Source organism: Larus michahellis, chromosome W (assembly GCF_964199755.1).
Source record: "Larus michahellis chromosome W, bLarMic1.1, whole genome shotgun sequence".
Taxonomy (NCBI): domain Eukaryota; kingdom Metazoa; phylum Chordata; class Aves; order Charadriiformes; family Laridae; genus Larus; species Larus michahellis.
The window spans coordinates 4218326-4235948 of record NC_133929.1 but is presented as its reverse complement, the minus strand read 5'-3'; the positions used below and the strand labels follow the sequence as shown (position 1 = coordinate 4235948).

General features: G+C 46.3%; 1 protein-coding gene across 1 annotated transcript in view; it reads right to left on the bottom strand.

Annotated features, from left to right (window-relative positions):
* The window catches only part of LOC141735614 (single-stranded DNA-binding protein 2-like), a 132722-nt gene that overhangs the window by 96396 nt on the left and 18703 nt on the right, over window positions 1-17623 (bottom strand). The window contains exons 3-4 of the mRNA XM_074568670.1: window positions 5047-5108; window positions 2453-2537 (exon numbers count right to left, since the gene is read on the bottom strand). Of these exons, the coding sequence (XP_074424771.1) occupies window positions 2453-2537; window positions 5047-5108 (147 nt within the window). The remainder of the gene's footprint in view (window positions 1-2452; window positions 2538-5046; window positions 5109-17623) is intronic.

Sequence of the window (17623 nt, the reverse complement as noted above, 5' to 3'; positions counted from 1 at the left end):
TTTCCCACAGCATCCTCCTGAAGAAACTGGCTGCTCATGGCCTGGACAGGAGCACTCTTTGCTGGGTAAAAAAACTGGCTTGAGGGCTGGGCCCAGAGAGTGGTGGTGAATGGAGTTAAATCCAGTTGGCGGCCAGTCACCAGTGGTGTTCCCCAGGGCTCGGTACTGGGGCTGGTTCTCTTTAATATCTTTATCAATGATCTGGAGGAGGGGATTGAGTGCACCCTCAGTAAGTTTGCAGATGACAGTAAGTTAGGTGGGAGTGTCAACCTGCTTGAGGGTAGTAAGGCTCTGCAGAGGGATCTGGACAAACTGGATCAATGGGCCAAGGCCAATGGTATGAGGTTCAACAAGGCCAAGTGCCAGGTCCTGCACTTGGGTCACACCAACCCCATGCAATGCTACAGGCTTGGGGAAGAGTGGCTGGAAAACTGTCTGGCAAAAAAGGACCTGGGGGTGTTCGTCGACTGCCTGCTGAATATGAGCCAGCAGTGTGCCCAGGAGGCCAAGAAGGCCAACAGCACCCTGGCTTGTATCAGGAATAGTGTTGTCAGCAGGACTAGGGAAGTGATCGTCCCCATGTACTCTGCAGTGGTGAGGCCCCACCTCGAGTACTGTGTTCAGTTTTGGGCCCCTCACCACAAAAAAAGACATTGAGGTGCTGGAGTGTGTCCAGAGAAGGGCAATGAAGCTGGTGAGGGGTCTGGAGAACAAGTGTTACAAGGAGCAGCTGAGGGAGCTGGGGTTGTTTAGCCTGGAGAAAAGGAGGCTGAGGGGAGACCTTATCGCTCTCTACAACTACCTGAAAGGAGGCTGTAGAGAGGTGTGTGTCAGTCTCTTCTCCCAAGTAACAGGCAATAGGACAAGAGGAAATGGCCTCAAGTTGCACCAGGGGAGGTTTAGACTGGATATTAGGGAAAATTTTTACACTGAAAGGGTTGTCAAGCATTGGAACAGGCTGCCCAGGGAAGTGGTTGAGTCACCATCCCTGGAGGTATTCAAAAGACGGGTCGACATAGTGCTTAGAGATATGGTTTAGTGATGGTTTTTGTCAGTGTTAGGTTGATGGTTGGACTCGATGATCTAAAAGGTCCCTTCCAACCTAGGCAATTCTATGTTTCTATAAGTAAAATTTCCTTAAAAGTTCTATTAGTTGTAATGGTGTATTTGTAACATAGTCTTTGTTAACTACAAATAAGGCAAGATCACCATTAGTTCACATATTATAGGATGCTGAACTGTCATCAGATTATGACAATTTGTGTCAGTATCTTGAAATGAAATAGACAGTGGAAAATGATCACTTGGGTGATTTGCCTAAATTTTTCCAAATTTCTGTTTATAAGGCATTGTCGTATGGCAGCCTACTTTTAATTTTGTGTAGAAATATTTTTCTGCAATAATTAAAAAATATTTTTAAAGCAGAATTAGAAAATACTTAAGGAAAGAGGTTTCAGAATTATGTAACTGGGAGAGTATTTATATTCCTTCTTTATATTATATGATTGGCCAAAGGAATGTTAAACCCAGCTCAGTCAGTTTCCTGAGGATTTTGTTGGTAAAAAGGAAAGGGGGTTGGACTAGATGATCTCCAGAGGTCCCTTCCAACCCCTATCATTCTGTGATTCTGTGAAATCAACAGATGAAGAAGTGCTGTCATAGTAAATGTATCCCAAATTCCATTCCAACTCTGGAATGCAGTTCCAGAGTGCTGGAGTTCTCTGTTTACATTACGAGAATATTAAAAAAAGGAATGGAAAACTGTTACAGTGTTGATGTTGTCCCTAGTTTCTCGAACTTTTTTTTGGCCCTTGCAGGCAAAACATAACCTGCTGTGTTTTGAACTGGAACTCAGTGGCATCAAAATCAGCATAATACTTTTGTTCTTTCCCCTTTTGATTTTGCTCTAGTAGACTAAATGATTTATATTTAACTTGTTCTATGACGCATAAGTGTTTACTACTGTAACAAAAAATACTTATTTCAGGATACCAAAATATCTAAAGAATAATCATATGTTAAATCAGTATGGTCCTGTCAGTAGCCATGGGATCAATTCCATCTACTGAACTGTCTTCTCTTCAGCATTGACAGGATACAATTTTTTGGACGGCACATATCTGTGCTTCTATTTGGCCTGGGTTTTTATGACTGAGGCCAGGCTGATGTGTCTGAGAGGGAGAGAGAGAAGGACATCCTTCATTCTTTATTAATGTATGGGACAGCGCTTTGACCTGTGAGAGAGATTCCAGGAGTTTCCTATGTGAAACTAGGTAATCACAGGATTAGACAGTCTTAATTCTAAGGCATCCCTGGAAAGCAAATGAGAGTTACTTATATATGACAAACTCCTGCATTTCTGAGTCACCATCCTGCAGAAATATTTCTCTGTCACATTCATACATACATGATAACAATTAATAAAAACATTATAAAGATATATAAAACTTACATAGTCATGAAAGGCTTTTGCTTCACTTGAATGTTCACATGTTTCTTGTCTTTCTGGAGCTGCACAGTAGAGATCCCAAAATACACTGCAAGTTAAGAAGTAAGAGATATGGTGAGAAAATCATTGCAATTACCATAGATTTTATGGTGTACACACACACCACACATATATATGTGTGAAATATCACTTTCTAGCCAAGAGCCGAAAACACTTACCTCTATGAAAGAATTCAGCTTTGTAAAACATCTATGAGGAATCAAGTCCTGTTACCTGTTATCTGATTCTCTGAAGCAAGCAGTGCTTGTATTTCTTTAAAACCACTGTAGTATAAAGCAAGAAGCTAGTCTAATATCCAAGCTTTCAGAGTACAAAGAAAATTAATAGAGCTCTGCATTTAACCTCATACCTCTGCAACTGCCATAACTTACTACCATAAAGCACTGGAAGGCACAGATTCATACAGTAATACTGGGATGTTGTGAAAAGGCAAGAAAATGAAGAGAAAAATGGAAGTTCTTCCAAGTTCCAATACTGTCCTTTAAACAAAAGTTCCTAGAGAAACAAATGTATGGATAAAACTAGAAAACAGAAGAGTAAAAGGAAATTATGATACTCCAATAAGTCTTCCCTGCCTAAAATGGAGTTATACATGAATCATTTCTAACACACTGCAAGTATCTCTGAACTGTTAGGAAACAGTATATAAGATCATAGAATCATTTTGGTTGGAAAAGACATTTAAGATCATCAAATCCAACCGTTAACCTAGCACTGCCAAGTACACCACTAAACTATGTGTCTAAGCACCACATCTATAGGTCTTTTAAATACCTCCAGGGATGGTACCTCAACCACTTCCCTGGGCAGCCTGTTCCAATGTTTGACAACCCTTTCAGTGTAAAAATTTTTCCTAATATCCAGTCTAAACCTCCCCTGGTGCAACTTGAGGCCGTTTCCTCTTGTCCTATCGCCTGTTACTTGGGAGAAGAGACTGACACACACCTCTCTGCAACCTCCTTTCAGGTAGTTGTAGAGAGCAATAAGGTCTCCCCTCAGCCTCCTCTTCTCCAGACTAAACAACCCCAGCTCCCTCAGCTGCTCCTTGTAACACTTGTTCTCCAGACCCCTCACCAGCTTCATTGCCCTTCTCTGGATGCACTCCAGCACCTCAAGGTCTTGCAGTGAGAGGCCCAAAACTGAACACAGTACTCGAGGTGGGGCCTCACCAGTGCTGAGTACAAAGGGATGATCACTTCCCTAGTCCGGTTGGCCACACTGTTCCTGATACAAGCCAGGGTGCTGTTGGCCTTCTTGGCCACCTGGGCACACTGCTGGCTCATATTCAGCCTGCAGTCGACCAACACCCCCAGGTCGTTTTCCACTGGGCAGCTTTTCAGCAATCTTCCCCAAACCTGTAGCTCTGCATGGGGTTGTTGTGACCCAGGTGCAGGACCTGACACTGAATATTTTGTTATGGTAGGAATGTTAGCCTCAAAGTTTCTATAATGAAATTATCTATATGCTAGAACAATTAAAATAATAAAATTTGTTAGTTCCATTTTTTTTTCTTTATTGTTTTAGACTTAACCCTCTAACTTAACCCAGCACCATAGTTCAGAATTGTGGAAAATTTGACCACTCTGCTGCAGATGATCAAAATTAAGGACAATGCAGACATCAGAGGTATGAGGAACAAGTTATCCTTGTCAGGCTTCCATCACTTAATTAAAAGCAGAAAGGTCAATAAAGCATATGTCATCTTCCACACAGCTGTACAGATCACATGGGGTTTTATATTCAAGTAGGACTACAGACTGCTTTACAACTTATAGCTTAATTCTTGTACAGAATTTTTGCATGGATGGTTGTCCATATTCTCCATGATTTTGAATTATTGCAAATGTAGCCATATTGTATATATTCAAATCAATGCTAAATCGGAGTCTCTTTTTGCCTTGGTATTTTTATATATACAAATGTGCATATATATGTAAAATGTGTATATTTTCTCTAGACACCAAGATAAATAAGTAAGGAGCATCATGCATAAAAAATTACGAGTCAGCTCTGTGTCCTACCCATATTCTGAGCTAAAAGAAATTGCAAAAACAGCTACTACAGCTCCAAGCTCATGCTAACATATACTGTCTCTCAAAAATGCTTGTAGCTTGGGTTCAGCTAATGGATTTCATATGCTATTCCCATGACTAAAATGTGCACTAAAGACTGAGGAAACTCACATATATTTGCAGAGTCTCTGTATATATTTCTTTCAAATGTAGTTATTCAGGATATAGAGAATGATCTCTTAAATAACAATTTAATAAAAGGTGGTAAACAAAGAAATGCAGGCCATCTTCTTTCAAAGATGCTGCCTTATCAATCTGTTATTCAATATTTCTTTTCCTATATCTGATATCTATATATTCTCCTATATCTAATTTTCTGTTCTTTCAAAACTTTATGAGAAAATAGTTCTTGATACTTATCTTCACATCCTTTTTACAATGTTCACCTGAATTTCTTGCCTCCAGATGTTGAAATTCACAATGAACATATTCTAATAATCAGAGGAAAAGAAAATTGACACTTACCACCACCAGGAGTGCAAGAATCCTGGGGGCTCCCCTAGTATGATGTTTTTTTCCCATCCTATCTGAGGAAAAACAGTAAAAACAGTCTGTACTCTTTTTGTGATCACTGTGACTAAAAAGCATTACTTAACTTATTCAGGTAGTAAAAAAGGAAGAATAAAAGATTTTGTAGTTATGAAAGGCTTTATCATAATCAGTCTGGGTGGACGTATTATTTACTTCATCACACTATGGTGGGTTGACCTTGGCTATGGGTGAAATTCCAACCCAGCAGCTCTCTTGCTCCCCCTCCTCAGCAGGACAGAGGGAGAAAATAGGATGGGTTGAGATAAAGACAAGAAATCACTCACCATTTACTATCATGGGCAAAACAGATTCGACTTGGGGAAAATTAATTTAATTTATTGCCAATTAAAAAATAGAGTAGGATGATGAGAAACAAAATAAAAAGTTAAAATAACACCTTTTCCCCACTCCCCCCTTTTCTCAGGCTCAACTTTGCTCCTGCATTCCCAACTCCTTCTACCTCCCCACCCGCATCATCCCTGAGCCTCTGGGGGATTACAGTCAGGGCATAACAATTCCTCTCTGACACTCCTTCCTCATAAAACTTTTCCCCTGCTCCAGCATGGGTCCTTCGATGGGCTGAAGTCCTTCAGGAAAAAATCTGCCTGAGCATGGGTTTTCCACAGGCCGCAGTTTCCTTCAGGAAATATCCAACTACTATGTCATGGGGTCCACCACAGGCTGCAGTGTGGATATCTGCTCCACCGTGGTCTCTTCCAACAGGGGGCTGCAGGGGAATCTCTGCTCACATATCTGGAGCCCCTCCTTCCTCAATGACCTTGGTGTTTGTACAGTCGTTTCTCACATTTTTTTCTTCCCTCCTCTACTCATCTGGCATTTGTGTCCTTTATTAAATATGTTTTCACAGGGGTGCCACCAACTTTTTTGATGGGCTCAGCTTTGTTCTGCAGTAAGGTTTGGGGTGGAGCAGAGCCCACTTTCTGTTCAGGGAGAGAGGCTCTTGCTCACACTTGTTGCTGTGGCAACCAGGGTCAGCTGACCTGGTTGTTTACCCCATGGAGGGGTTGCACCTGTGGGGAGGAGTGGACAGGTCAGGTGACCCAAGCTGACCAATCGGGTATTCCATTCCCTCCCATCTGCCATGCTCAGCATAAAAGCTGAGGGAGCAAAAGGTTGGATTCTTCAATATGCTGAAATGGCTTGGGGATGGAAACCCTTTGGGTTGTATAGGAAATGAATATTACTTTCAGAAGATTGTGATTTTGTTGCTGGTCCTCCTGAATGTGTTGCAGGGGTGGGTTTGTATTAAACATCAGTGCAGGAGTCGGTATTGCGTGACATGTGTTGCTGCTGCTCATATCCCATGGGCAAATTTGCAGCTGTGCACGGACACAAACTACTCCCCAAGCTTCCCCCCCTACACTGGCACCAGCCATCCTCTGCCCCCACCTGTATAAGCACCAGCCACTACTGTCACTACTCCAGCTGCTTCAACAACGGGTACTGCTGGTACTCAAACTCCATCAGAACTGGTACAAGTTGCCCTGGTGAACAGGAAACAGAAAACAAGATCAGCTTGTTCCCCTGCCCCTTATGATAAAGACCAGCTCATGCCAGATAGCATGGGAGAGGGTCCTTCTCAGCAGTGTCAATGCAGGAGGAAGATTCAGATGCAGAGATAATCATTAAATCCTTCTCTATGAAGGATTTGCGAAATATAAGGAAGGACTTTAGTCGTTACGAAGGGGAGACACTTATCTCCTGGTTGCTCCGATGCTGGGACAATGGAGCAGATTCCGTAGATTTAGATGGTAGAAAAGCCAGGCAATTGGGAAACATGGGAAAAGATAGAGGTATTGATAAAGCAATTAGAAAGAAGACAAACACCGTCAGTCTCTGGAGGTGACTGCTATCAGCTGTAAAAGGCAGGTATCCCTTCAAGGATGATATCGAATGCCATCCAAGCAAATGGACCAGCATGGAAAAAGGTATCAAATACCTGAGGGAACTGGCTGTGCAAGAAGTGATTTATGTTGACTGGCGAGTGAACGTAGACCCTGATGAAATGCCATGTGTGGGAAAGCAACGGAAGATCGGCGAGGAGAATTGTAAATACGCTCAAGTGACTTGCACCTGGGGTGCTGGGAAACACGTATATCACACTAATTGTTGTTCAGTCTTGGGTGCTTGCAAGTAAACCACTTGCACTTAGATGACAGAAGTCTGTGATGGACTCAGGGACACCTTATCTAGCCACTTGAGAATCCTGGCCTGTTGTGGAAGAAGATCAAAGCACAGTGGGAAAACTAGGCCTGCTTGAACCCTTGAAATACCAGCAAGAACAGGGAGTCCACGTGCACTCTTGCTAACAAGGACTCTCTCGCTGCCAAGGACTCTTGCTGACAAGGACTCTCTCTCACTTCGCGGTGCCCACGTTCCCTGCTTGTGTGCCTCTGCCCGGGTGTTGCTTTGGAGATTCCCCGGTCCGTGAGGTATCGAGATTAAACTTGTTCTTTCCCTTTCATCCATGGTTTTGTGGTTGTTCCTGCATCCTGCCTGCATCAGCTCACACACTATGCAAACAATCTTTACTAAGAAAGTTTGTGCAGAGTCCACCATCGATGTACTCCCATACATTGTCAACCATGGTTTGGGGAGGATCCGATGTTGATGCTATAACTATAAATGAAGTGGCTAGCAGGGTACGAGGGTACGACAGTATGAAGACAGTCTCTCTCCTCCCCTCACTGTGGCAGCTGTGGAAAAAATGACTGAGAAAACAGAGGAAATGACCAAGACAATAGCAGAGCAAAATGAGGGAATAGCTAAGAAAAATGAGCAACTGTTTGAAAAACAGTCTGGGATGGAGAAAGAATCCCACTCTTCCCCTCAACAGACCCACATCTCAGTCATTAAGAAAAAAACGCCCTCCTATGAAACTGATTCAAGAGAAACAGGACCCACTCCGAGATTTCCTGTGGCTTTGTCTCTGCAACTATGGAGATGATATGAGTAAATGGGATAAAAAAAACCCTACCCCGGTCCTACAAGCGCAAGTGCTTGAGTTGCAAGGTAAAGCAGATGGAAGAAAGAATTTTTGCAGGAGAGCGGCTGCTCCAGTCCACAGTAAGAGGTTCTCTGGTCTGGATAGGAGCTCATCTGCTAATTGTAGATGATGTTCTCAACATTAGAGGGGCCCTGCCTCCAGCCAGGAGGAGGAGAGGGGCAACAGAGTTTATTGGACTGTGTGGATTCCATGGCCTGGCACATTAGAGCCACAAAGTATAAAGCCCTGGTGGACACTGGTGCACAGTGCACCCTACTGCCATTGAATCGTAAAGGGACAAAACCTGTCACTATTTCTGGAGTGACAGGTGGGTCTCAAGAACTGACTGTACTGGAGGCCAAAGTGAGCCTGAATGGGAATAAATGGGAGAAGCACCCCATTGTGACTGGCCCAGATGCTCCGTGCATCCTTGGCATAGACTACCTCAAGAAAAGGTATTTCAAAGACCCAAAAGGGTATGGGTGGGCTTTTGGTAAAGCAGCTGTAGAGACTGAGGATATCACACACCTGTCTACCTTACCTGACCTTTCAGATGACCTTTCTGTGGTGGGACTAGTGTTATCAGCAGGGCTTTGGGTTTTTTGATCATAGGCTGCTATAGGAGTCACCTGGCCTGCTGGTGGCAGGTGGGATGCACCTGTCCCAGAAGGGGAAAAGAATTTTGGGGCAGGAGTTAGCAAGGCTCATTGACAGGGCTTTAAACTAGATATGAGGGGGGAAGGGGAGATAACTGGGCCTGTCAGGACTAAACCCAAGGGAGGCATGCCAGGGCTTGAAGGATGGTGGACTAGTGAGGACTCTCACTCTGCCATTCCATTTGAGAGAAGGGATAGATGTTTAGAAATCATGGAAGCACCTGGGAGGGGTCTGGTGGGAAATGGGGCCCACACTCACAAAAAGGTGCTGGAGTCACTGGCACATCTGAAGTGCATCTATACCAATGCACGCAGTATGCGCAACAAACAGGGGGAGCTTGAAGCCATGATGCACCAGGAAAACTATGACATAGTGGCTATCACAGAAACGTGGTGGGATGCCTCACACGACTGGAGTGCCACAATCGATGGCTACAAGCTCTTCAGGAGGGACAGACAGGAAAGGAGAGGCGGTGGAGTGGCCCTGTATGTTAGAGAATGCTATGAGAGCTCGGAAATCAAGTATAGTGATGATGGGGTGGAGAGTGTTTGGATTAGGTTAAGGGCCGATAAAGCTGATATCGCTGTGGGAGTCTGCTATAGACCTCCCGACCAAAGCAGTGAGGCAGATGAAGCTTTCTATAAGCAGCTGGGGGGAATCTCGCAGTCACTTGCTGTTGTTCTTGTGGGGGACTTCAACCTCCCGGCTCTCTGCTGGGAATACAACACAGCAGAGAGGGAACAATCCAGGAGGTTCCTGGAATGTGTGGAAGATAACTTCCTCACACAGCTGGTAAGTGAGCCGACCAGGGAAGGTGCCCTCCTGGACCTGCCTCTTGTGAACAGGGAAGAACTTGTGGGGGAAGTAAAGGTTGGTGGCCGTCTAGGGCACAGTGATCATGAGATGACTGAGTTTTTGATTCTTGGGGAAACAAGGAGAGGGGTTAGTAAAACTGCCACCTTAGACTTCCGGAGGGCAAACTTTGACCTGTTCAGAAGACTGCTTGACAAAGTCCCTTGGGAGGCTGCCCTGAAGGATATAGGAGCCCAGGAAGGCTGGACATACTTCAAGAGAGAAGTCTTAAAGGCACAGGAGGAGGCTGTCTCCGTGTGCCGAAAAACAAGTAGGCGGGGAAGGAGACCGGCCTGGCTAAATAGGGACCTTTGGCTGGACCTCCAGAACAAAAGGAGAGTCTATGACCTTTGGAAGAGGGGGCAGGTCTCTCATGAAGACTATAAAGATATAGCAAAGCTATGCAGGGAGAAAATTAGGAGAGCCAAAGCACAGCTAGAATCATAGAATCATAGAATTGCTGAGGTTGGAAGGGACCTTTAAGATCATCAGGTCCAACCTTTAACCTACCCTGACAAAAGCCACTTCTAAACCATGTCCCTAAGTGCCCCATCTACCCTTTTTTTAAACACCTCCAGGGATGGTGAATCCACCACCTCCCTGGGCAGCCTATTCCAATGTTTAATAACCCTTTCAGTGAAAAAATGTCTCCTAATATCCAATCTAAACCTCCCCTGACGTAACTTGAACACGTTTCCCCTCGTCCTATCACTTGTCACCAGGGAGAAGAGGTCAGCCCCCATCTCTCTGCAACCTCCTTTCAGGTAGTTGTAGAGGGTGATAAGGTCTCCCCTCAGCCTCCTCTTCTCCAGGCTAAACACCCCCAGCTCCCTCAGTCATTCCTCATAAGGTTTGTCCTCCAGACCCCTCACCAGCTTTGTAGCCCTTCTCTGGACACGCTCCAACACCTCAATGTCCCTCTTGTAGCAAGGGGCCCAAAACTGAACGCAGTACTCGAGGTGGGGCCTCACCAGTGCCGAGTACAGGGGGATGATCACTTCCCTAGTCCGGCTCACCACACTATTCCTGATACAGGCCAGGATGCTGTTGGCCTTCTTGGCCCCCTGGGCACACTGCTGGCTCATATTCAGCCGGCTGTCAACCAACACCCCCACGTCCTTTTCTGCCAGGCTGCTTTCGAGCCACTCTGCCCCAAGCCTGTAGCGCTGCATGGGGTTGTTGTGACCCAAGTGCAGGACCTGGCACTTGGCCTTGTCGAACCTCATACCATTGGTCTCAGCCCATCGGTCCAGCCTGTCCAGATCCCTCTGCAGATCCAACCTACCCTCAAGCAGATCAACACGCCCGCCCAGTTTAGTGTCATCTGCGAACTTACTGAGGGTGCATTCAATCCCTTCATCCAGATCATTGATAAAGATATTAAAGAGAACCGGCCCCAGTACCGAGCCCTGGGGGACACCACTTGTGACTGGACACCAACTGGATTTAACTCCATTCACCACCACTCTCTGGGCACGGCCATCCAGCCAGTTTTTTACCCAGCGAAGAGTACACCTGTCCAGGCCATGAGCAGCCAGTTTCTCCAGGAGAATGCTGTGGGAAACAGTGTCAAAAGCTTTGCAAAAATCCAAGTAGATAACATCCACAGCTTTTCCCTCATCCACTAAGTGGGTCACCTTATCATAGAAGGATATTAGGTTTGATAGGCATGACCTGCCCTTCACGAACCCATGCTGACTGGGCCTGATCACCCTGTTCTCCTGCATGTGCCGTGTAATGGCACTGAGGAGGATCTGTTCCATGACCTTCCCAGGCACCGAGGTCAGACTGACTGGCCTGTAGTTCCCTGGATCCTCCTTCCGGCCCTTCTTGTGGATGGGTGTCACATTTGCTAACCTCCAGTCAGCTGGGACCTCCCCGGTTGTCCAGGACTGCTCATAAATGATGCAAAGTGGCCTGGCGAGCACTTCCGCCAGCTCTTTCAATACCCTTGGGTGGATCCCATCCGGCCCCATAGATTTGTGCACCTCCAGGTGCTGAAGCAGGTCCCTCACCGTTTCCCTTTGGATTACAGGGGCTTCATTCTGCTCCCCATCCCTGTCTTCTAGCTCAGGGGTCTGGGTACTCAGGGAACAACTGGTCCTACTGCTGAAGACTGAGGCAAAGACTGCATTAAGTACCTCAGCCTTTTCCTCATCCTTGGTCACTATGTTGCCGGCCCCATCTACTAGAGGACAGAGATAATCCTTAGTCCTCTTCTTATTGCTAATATATTTATAAAAACTTTTTTTGTTGTCCTTGACAACAGAAGCCAGGTTTAGTTCTAGCTGGGCTTTGGCCCTCCTGATTTTTTCCCTACATAGCTTCACTACCTCTTTGTAGTCCTCTTGAGTGGCCTGCCCTTCCTTCCAAAGGCCATAGATCCTCTTTTTTTCCCTAAGTTGCAACACTAGCTCCCTGTTTAGCCAGGCCGGTCTTTTTCCCCGACGGCTTGTCTTCTGGCACATGGGGACAGCCTGCTCCTGCGCCTTTAAGACTTCCTTCTTGAAAATCATCCAGGCTTCCTGGGCTCCTTTGCCCTGGAGGACTGCCTCCCAGGGGACTTTGTCAACCAGGCTCCTGAAAAGCCCAAAGTCCGCCCTCCGGAAGTCCAAGGTAGCAGTTCTGCTGACCCCCCTCCTTGCTTCTCGCAGAATCGAAAACTCTGTCATTTCATGGTCACTGTTCCCAAGACAGCCTCCAACCTTCACATCCCCCACAAGACCTTCCCTGTTTACAAACAACAGATCCAGCAGGGCACCTTCCCTAGTTGGCTCTCTCACCAGCTGTGTCAGGAAGTTATCCCCAGTACATTCCAGGAACCTTTTAGACTGTTCCCTCCCTGCTGTATTGTATTCCCAGCAGATGTCCGGCAAATTGAAGTCCCCCACGAGGACAAGAGCTCGCGATCTTGAGACTTCTCCCAGCCGTTTATAGAATATTTCATCTGCCTCCTCATCCTGATTGGGCGGTCTATAACAGACTCCTACTACGATATCTGCCTTGTTAGCCCTGCCCCTGATTCTTACCCAGAAACACTCAGTCTCATTATCACCATCATTTAGTTCAACCTGGCTACAGCTGTTAAGGATAACAAAAAATGTTTCTATAAATTCATTAACAACAAAAGGAGGGTTAGGGAAAATCTCCCTCCCTTACTGGATGCAGAGGGAAACATAGTCACAAAGGATGAGGAAAAGGCTGAGGTGCTCAACGCCTACTTTGCCTCAGTCTCTAGCAGTGGAACGAGCTGTTCCCTGGGCACCCAGCCGCGTGAGCTAGGAGACAGGGAGGGGAAGCTGAACGAGGTCATCACAATGAAAGAGGAAGTGATCAGCGACCTGCTACATCGCTTGGATGCACACAAGTCTATGGGACCGGATGGGTTACATCCAAGAGTGCTGAAAGAGTTGGCAGACGTGCTCGCCAAGCCACTTTCCACGATCTACCTGAAGTCATGGCTAACTGGGGAGGTCCCAATGGGCTGGAGGGTAGCAAATGTAGCACCCATCTACAAAAAAAGGCAGAAAGGAGGATGCGGGAAACTATAGGCCTGTCAGTCTGACCTCGGGAGCAGGGAAGGTCATGGAGCAGATCATCTTGAGTGCCATTGCAAGCCATATAAGGGACAAGCAGGGAATCAGGCCTGGTCAGCATGGGTTTATGAAAGGCAGGTCCTGCCTGACGAGCCCGATCTCCTTCTATGACAAGATGACCCGATTATTGGATGAGGGAAAGGCTGTGGACATTGTCTACCTAGACTTTCGAAAAGCATTTGACACTGTCCCCCATAGAATTCTCATGGAAAAACTGGCGGCTCATGGCCTGGATGAGCATACGATCTGCTGGATCAAGCACTGGCTGGATGGGCGGTCCCAAAGAGTGGTGGCCAATGGAGTTAAATCCAGCTGGCGGCCGGTCACAAGGGGTGTCCCTCAGGGCTCGGTGTTGGGACCATTTCTGTTTAACATCTTTATTGATGACCTTGAGAAGGACATGGAGTGTATCATCAGCAAGTTTGCAGATGACACAAAGCTAAGCGGGAGTGTTGATCTGCATGAGGGTAGGGAGGCTCTACAGAGAGACTTGGATAGATTGGACCGATGGGCCAATGCTAATGGGATGAGCTTCAACAAGGCCAAGTGCCGGGTCCTGCACTTGGGCCACAACAACCCCATGCATCGCTACAGGCTTGGGGAAGTGTGGCTGGAGAGCTGCCCGGCAGGAAAGGACCTGGGGGTTCTAATTGACAAGCGGCTGAGCATGAGCCAGCAGTGTGCCCAGGTGGCCAAGAGGGCCAATGGCCTCCTGGCTTGTATTAGAAATAGTGTGACCAGCAGAAGGAGGGAGGTGATTGTCCCCCTGTACTCAGCACTGGTGAGGCCACACCTTGAGTATTGCGTCCAGTTCTGGGCACCTCAATACGAGAGAGATCTCGAGGTGCTGGAGCGAGCGCAGAGGAGGGCAACGAAGCTGGTGAAGGGCCTGCAGAATAAATCTTATGAGGAGCGATGGAAGGAGCTGGGACTGTTTAGTTTGAGGAAGAGGAGGCTGAGGGGAGACCTCATCACTCTCTACAACTACTTGAAAGGACACTGTAGAGAGGCTGGTGCTGGTCTCTTCTCACGGGTAATTAGCGATAGAACAAGAGGGAATGGGTTCAAGCTGCAGCAGGGTAGGTTTAGGCTGGACATTAGGAAAAAATTCTTCCCAGAAAGAGTGGTCAGACACTGGAATAGGCTGCCCAGGGAGGTGGTGGAGTCACCATCCCTGGATGTGTTTGAGACTCATTGAGATGTGGTGTTAAGGGATATGGTGTAAGGGAGACCTTTGTAGAATGGAGTTGATGGTTGGACTCGATGATCCCAAGGGTCTTTTCCAACCTAAATGATTCTATGATTCTATGACTGCTGAGGGTTAAAGAACAGCAGGTGCCAATTGCTGCTGCCACAGTCCATAGACGACAGTATCGCACTAACCGAGACTCCCTGATTCCAATCCAGAACCTGATTAGTTGGCTAGAGACCCAAGGAGTGATCAGCAAGACTCACTCATCCTTTAACAGCCCTATATGGCCAGTGCAAAAATCTGATGGAGACTGGCGGCTAACAGTAGAAGGCCATTCATGGCCTGAATGAAGTCACACCACCATTGAGTGCTGCTGTGCCAGACATGCTAGAACTGCAGTATGAACTGGAGTCCAAGGCAGCCCAGTGCTATGCTACAATTGACATGGCTAATGCCTTTTTCTCTGTTCCTTTAGCAGCAGAGTGCAGGCCACAGTTTGCTTTCACCTGGATGGGCGTCCAGTACACCTGGAATTGACTGCCCCAGGGGTGGAAACACAGCCCTACTATTTGCCATGGACTGGTCCAGACTGCACTGGAGAAGGGTGGAGCTCCAGAACACCTGCAATACATTGATGACATCATTGTGTGGGGTAGTACAGCTACAAGAAGGTTTCAAGAAAGGTAAGAAGATAATCGAGATTCTTCTGAAAGCAGGTTTTGCTGTAAAAAGAGGTAAGGTCAAGGGACCTGCATGAGAGATCCAGTTCTTGGGAATTAAGTGGCAAGATGGTCATCGCCAGATCCCAATGGATGTGATTAACAAAATAACAGCTATGTCACCACCAACTAACAAAAAGGAAACACAAGCCTTCTTAGGTGTTGTGGGTTTTTTGGAGAATGCACATTCCAGGTTATAGTCAGGTTGTGAAACCTCTTTATGAAGAGACTCGAAAGAAATATGAGTTTACGTGGGGTCCTGAACAATGACAGGCCTTTGAGCAAATTAAACAAGGGATTGTGCACACAGTAGCCCTTGGACCAGTCTGAACAGGATGGGACATTAAATATGTGCTCTACATGGCAGCCGGGGACAATGGCCCTACCTGGAGCCTATGGCAGAGAGCACCAGGGGAGACTCAAGGTCAACCCCTAGGATTCTGGAGTCGAGGCTATAAAGGCTCCGAGGCCAATTATACCCCAACTGAGAAAGAAATCCTGGCAGCATATGAAGGAGTCAGAGCTGCCTCAGGGGTAATTGGTACTGAAGCACAGCTCCTCCTGTTCAATCGGTAATCCACCGATTACCAGTGCTGGACTGGATGTTCAAGGGTAAAGTTCCTTCTACTCATCATGCCACTGATGCTACCTGGAGTAAGTGGGTGTGGAATAATTACTAAATTGGCCAAGAATACAAAAATACAGCATTGTTCACACATTAAGGAAAGTCATAAAATCAAGAGGCTTCTGAGGTAGAATACAGCCGCAGTAGCACATGAAGAATGCAACATCTGTGATTCCCTGTACAAGGTTGTTTGCGAAACTACACGAGGGATGGAACGGAACACGCTTGTTCCGTGGCCTTCCCTTGTGACGAATAGCAGATATGGGGACGAGATGGTACTACGGAACTGATAAGCGGCCTACATGCTACCCGAGCCAACATTTCGTCAAATGTTGATGAAATGCTGTCCTTTTGTGCGAACTTTGCTCATTACAATGTACCAAAACACACCTCCATCCCGGAGGCTATCTGCCCCCGAGGTGTGAACACTCCTCCTTGAATACATTAATCATAATAAAAGTACGTATGACTAAAGTCACTCAAACTCCACTTTGAAGATAAAAAAATAATATAAAAATAGCCCAAGAGAGGGGGGATGTCAGGGAAGACACCATCGCGAAGAATTCCACCGCTGATTTCCGGGATCAGTCGACGGGCTGAGCCTTTCTTCCCCCCATAGGGACGCCTTTGGGTAAGACTTCGATTACACCGAGCGCTTTCTCGGGGACTTAGAAATTTCTCTAGAGAATCTCTACCCTACATTTATAGCCAGGCTGTATCGTTTATAATTTTGTCGCGCGTTTGTATACTTAGCAATATCTTTATTTGCACGTGCTTTGCAGACAGTGTATTTATCACCGGCAATCCTAAAGAACCTGTATATCTGTTGTTTAAATAAACTGCACTTTTTTAAGTAGCTAGTCGTTTCGCTTTCTCACTGAACGCGACCAAAACTACAGAGAGGCCGTGCTAGTTCAGGAGCACGACTAGACTGAAGGTGCAGTCCACTATTAGTGTATCCAAATCGTAATAGTTTAATACATATTAAACGCGATTGGACTGATAGTGCTGAATTGGGCATCACTCAGAATTTAAACCTAGCCGCACCTAGCCTCCCACCTCGGTGAGGAGTGTTAGAACGCAAGGGGGTTTATCTTCTGCCAAAACCGCTTGGCCCCGTTTCACGTAACAGTGGGTTGCCTTAATCACACAACGAGCTCGAATAGGAAACCCCAATCATCCAGGAATTGTAGAAGTGATCACAAACTGGCCTGAAGGCACAGACTTCACAATGCCACCAGAGGAGGTGGTGACTCGTGCTGAGGAAGCCCCACCATATAATGAACTCTCAGATAATGAGAAACAGTATGCTCTGTTCACTGATGGATCTTGTCATATTGTAGGGAAACATCGAAAGTGGAAAGCTGCTGCGTGGAGTCCTACACAACAGGTCGCAGAAGCAACTGAAGGAGAAGGTGAATCGAGTCAATTTGCAGAGGTGAAAGCCATCCAGCTGGCCCTAGACATTGCTGAATGAGAAATGTGGCCAATACTCGATCTCTGTACTGACTCATGGATGGTGGCCAATGCTCTGTGGGGATGGTGTGGAATAATTACTAAATTGGCTAAAAATACAAAAGTACAGCATTGTTCACACATTAAGGAAAAGTATAAAATCAAGAGGCTTCTGAGGTAGAAAATAGCCGCAGCTGGCATGAAGAATACATCTGTGGTTCCCTGATAAGGATGCTTGTGAAGCTACATGAGGTACGGGGCAGGATGCAATTATTCCGCGGCTTTACCTTATGATGTATAGCAGATACGGGAATGGGATGATACCATGAAACAGATAAGCTGCCAATTAACTGCCTGCTCGATACTCGGAGCCAACATTTTGTCAAATTTTGATGAAATGCTGTCCTT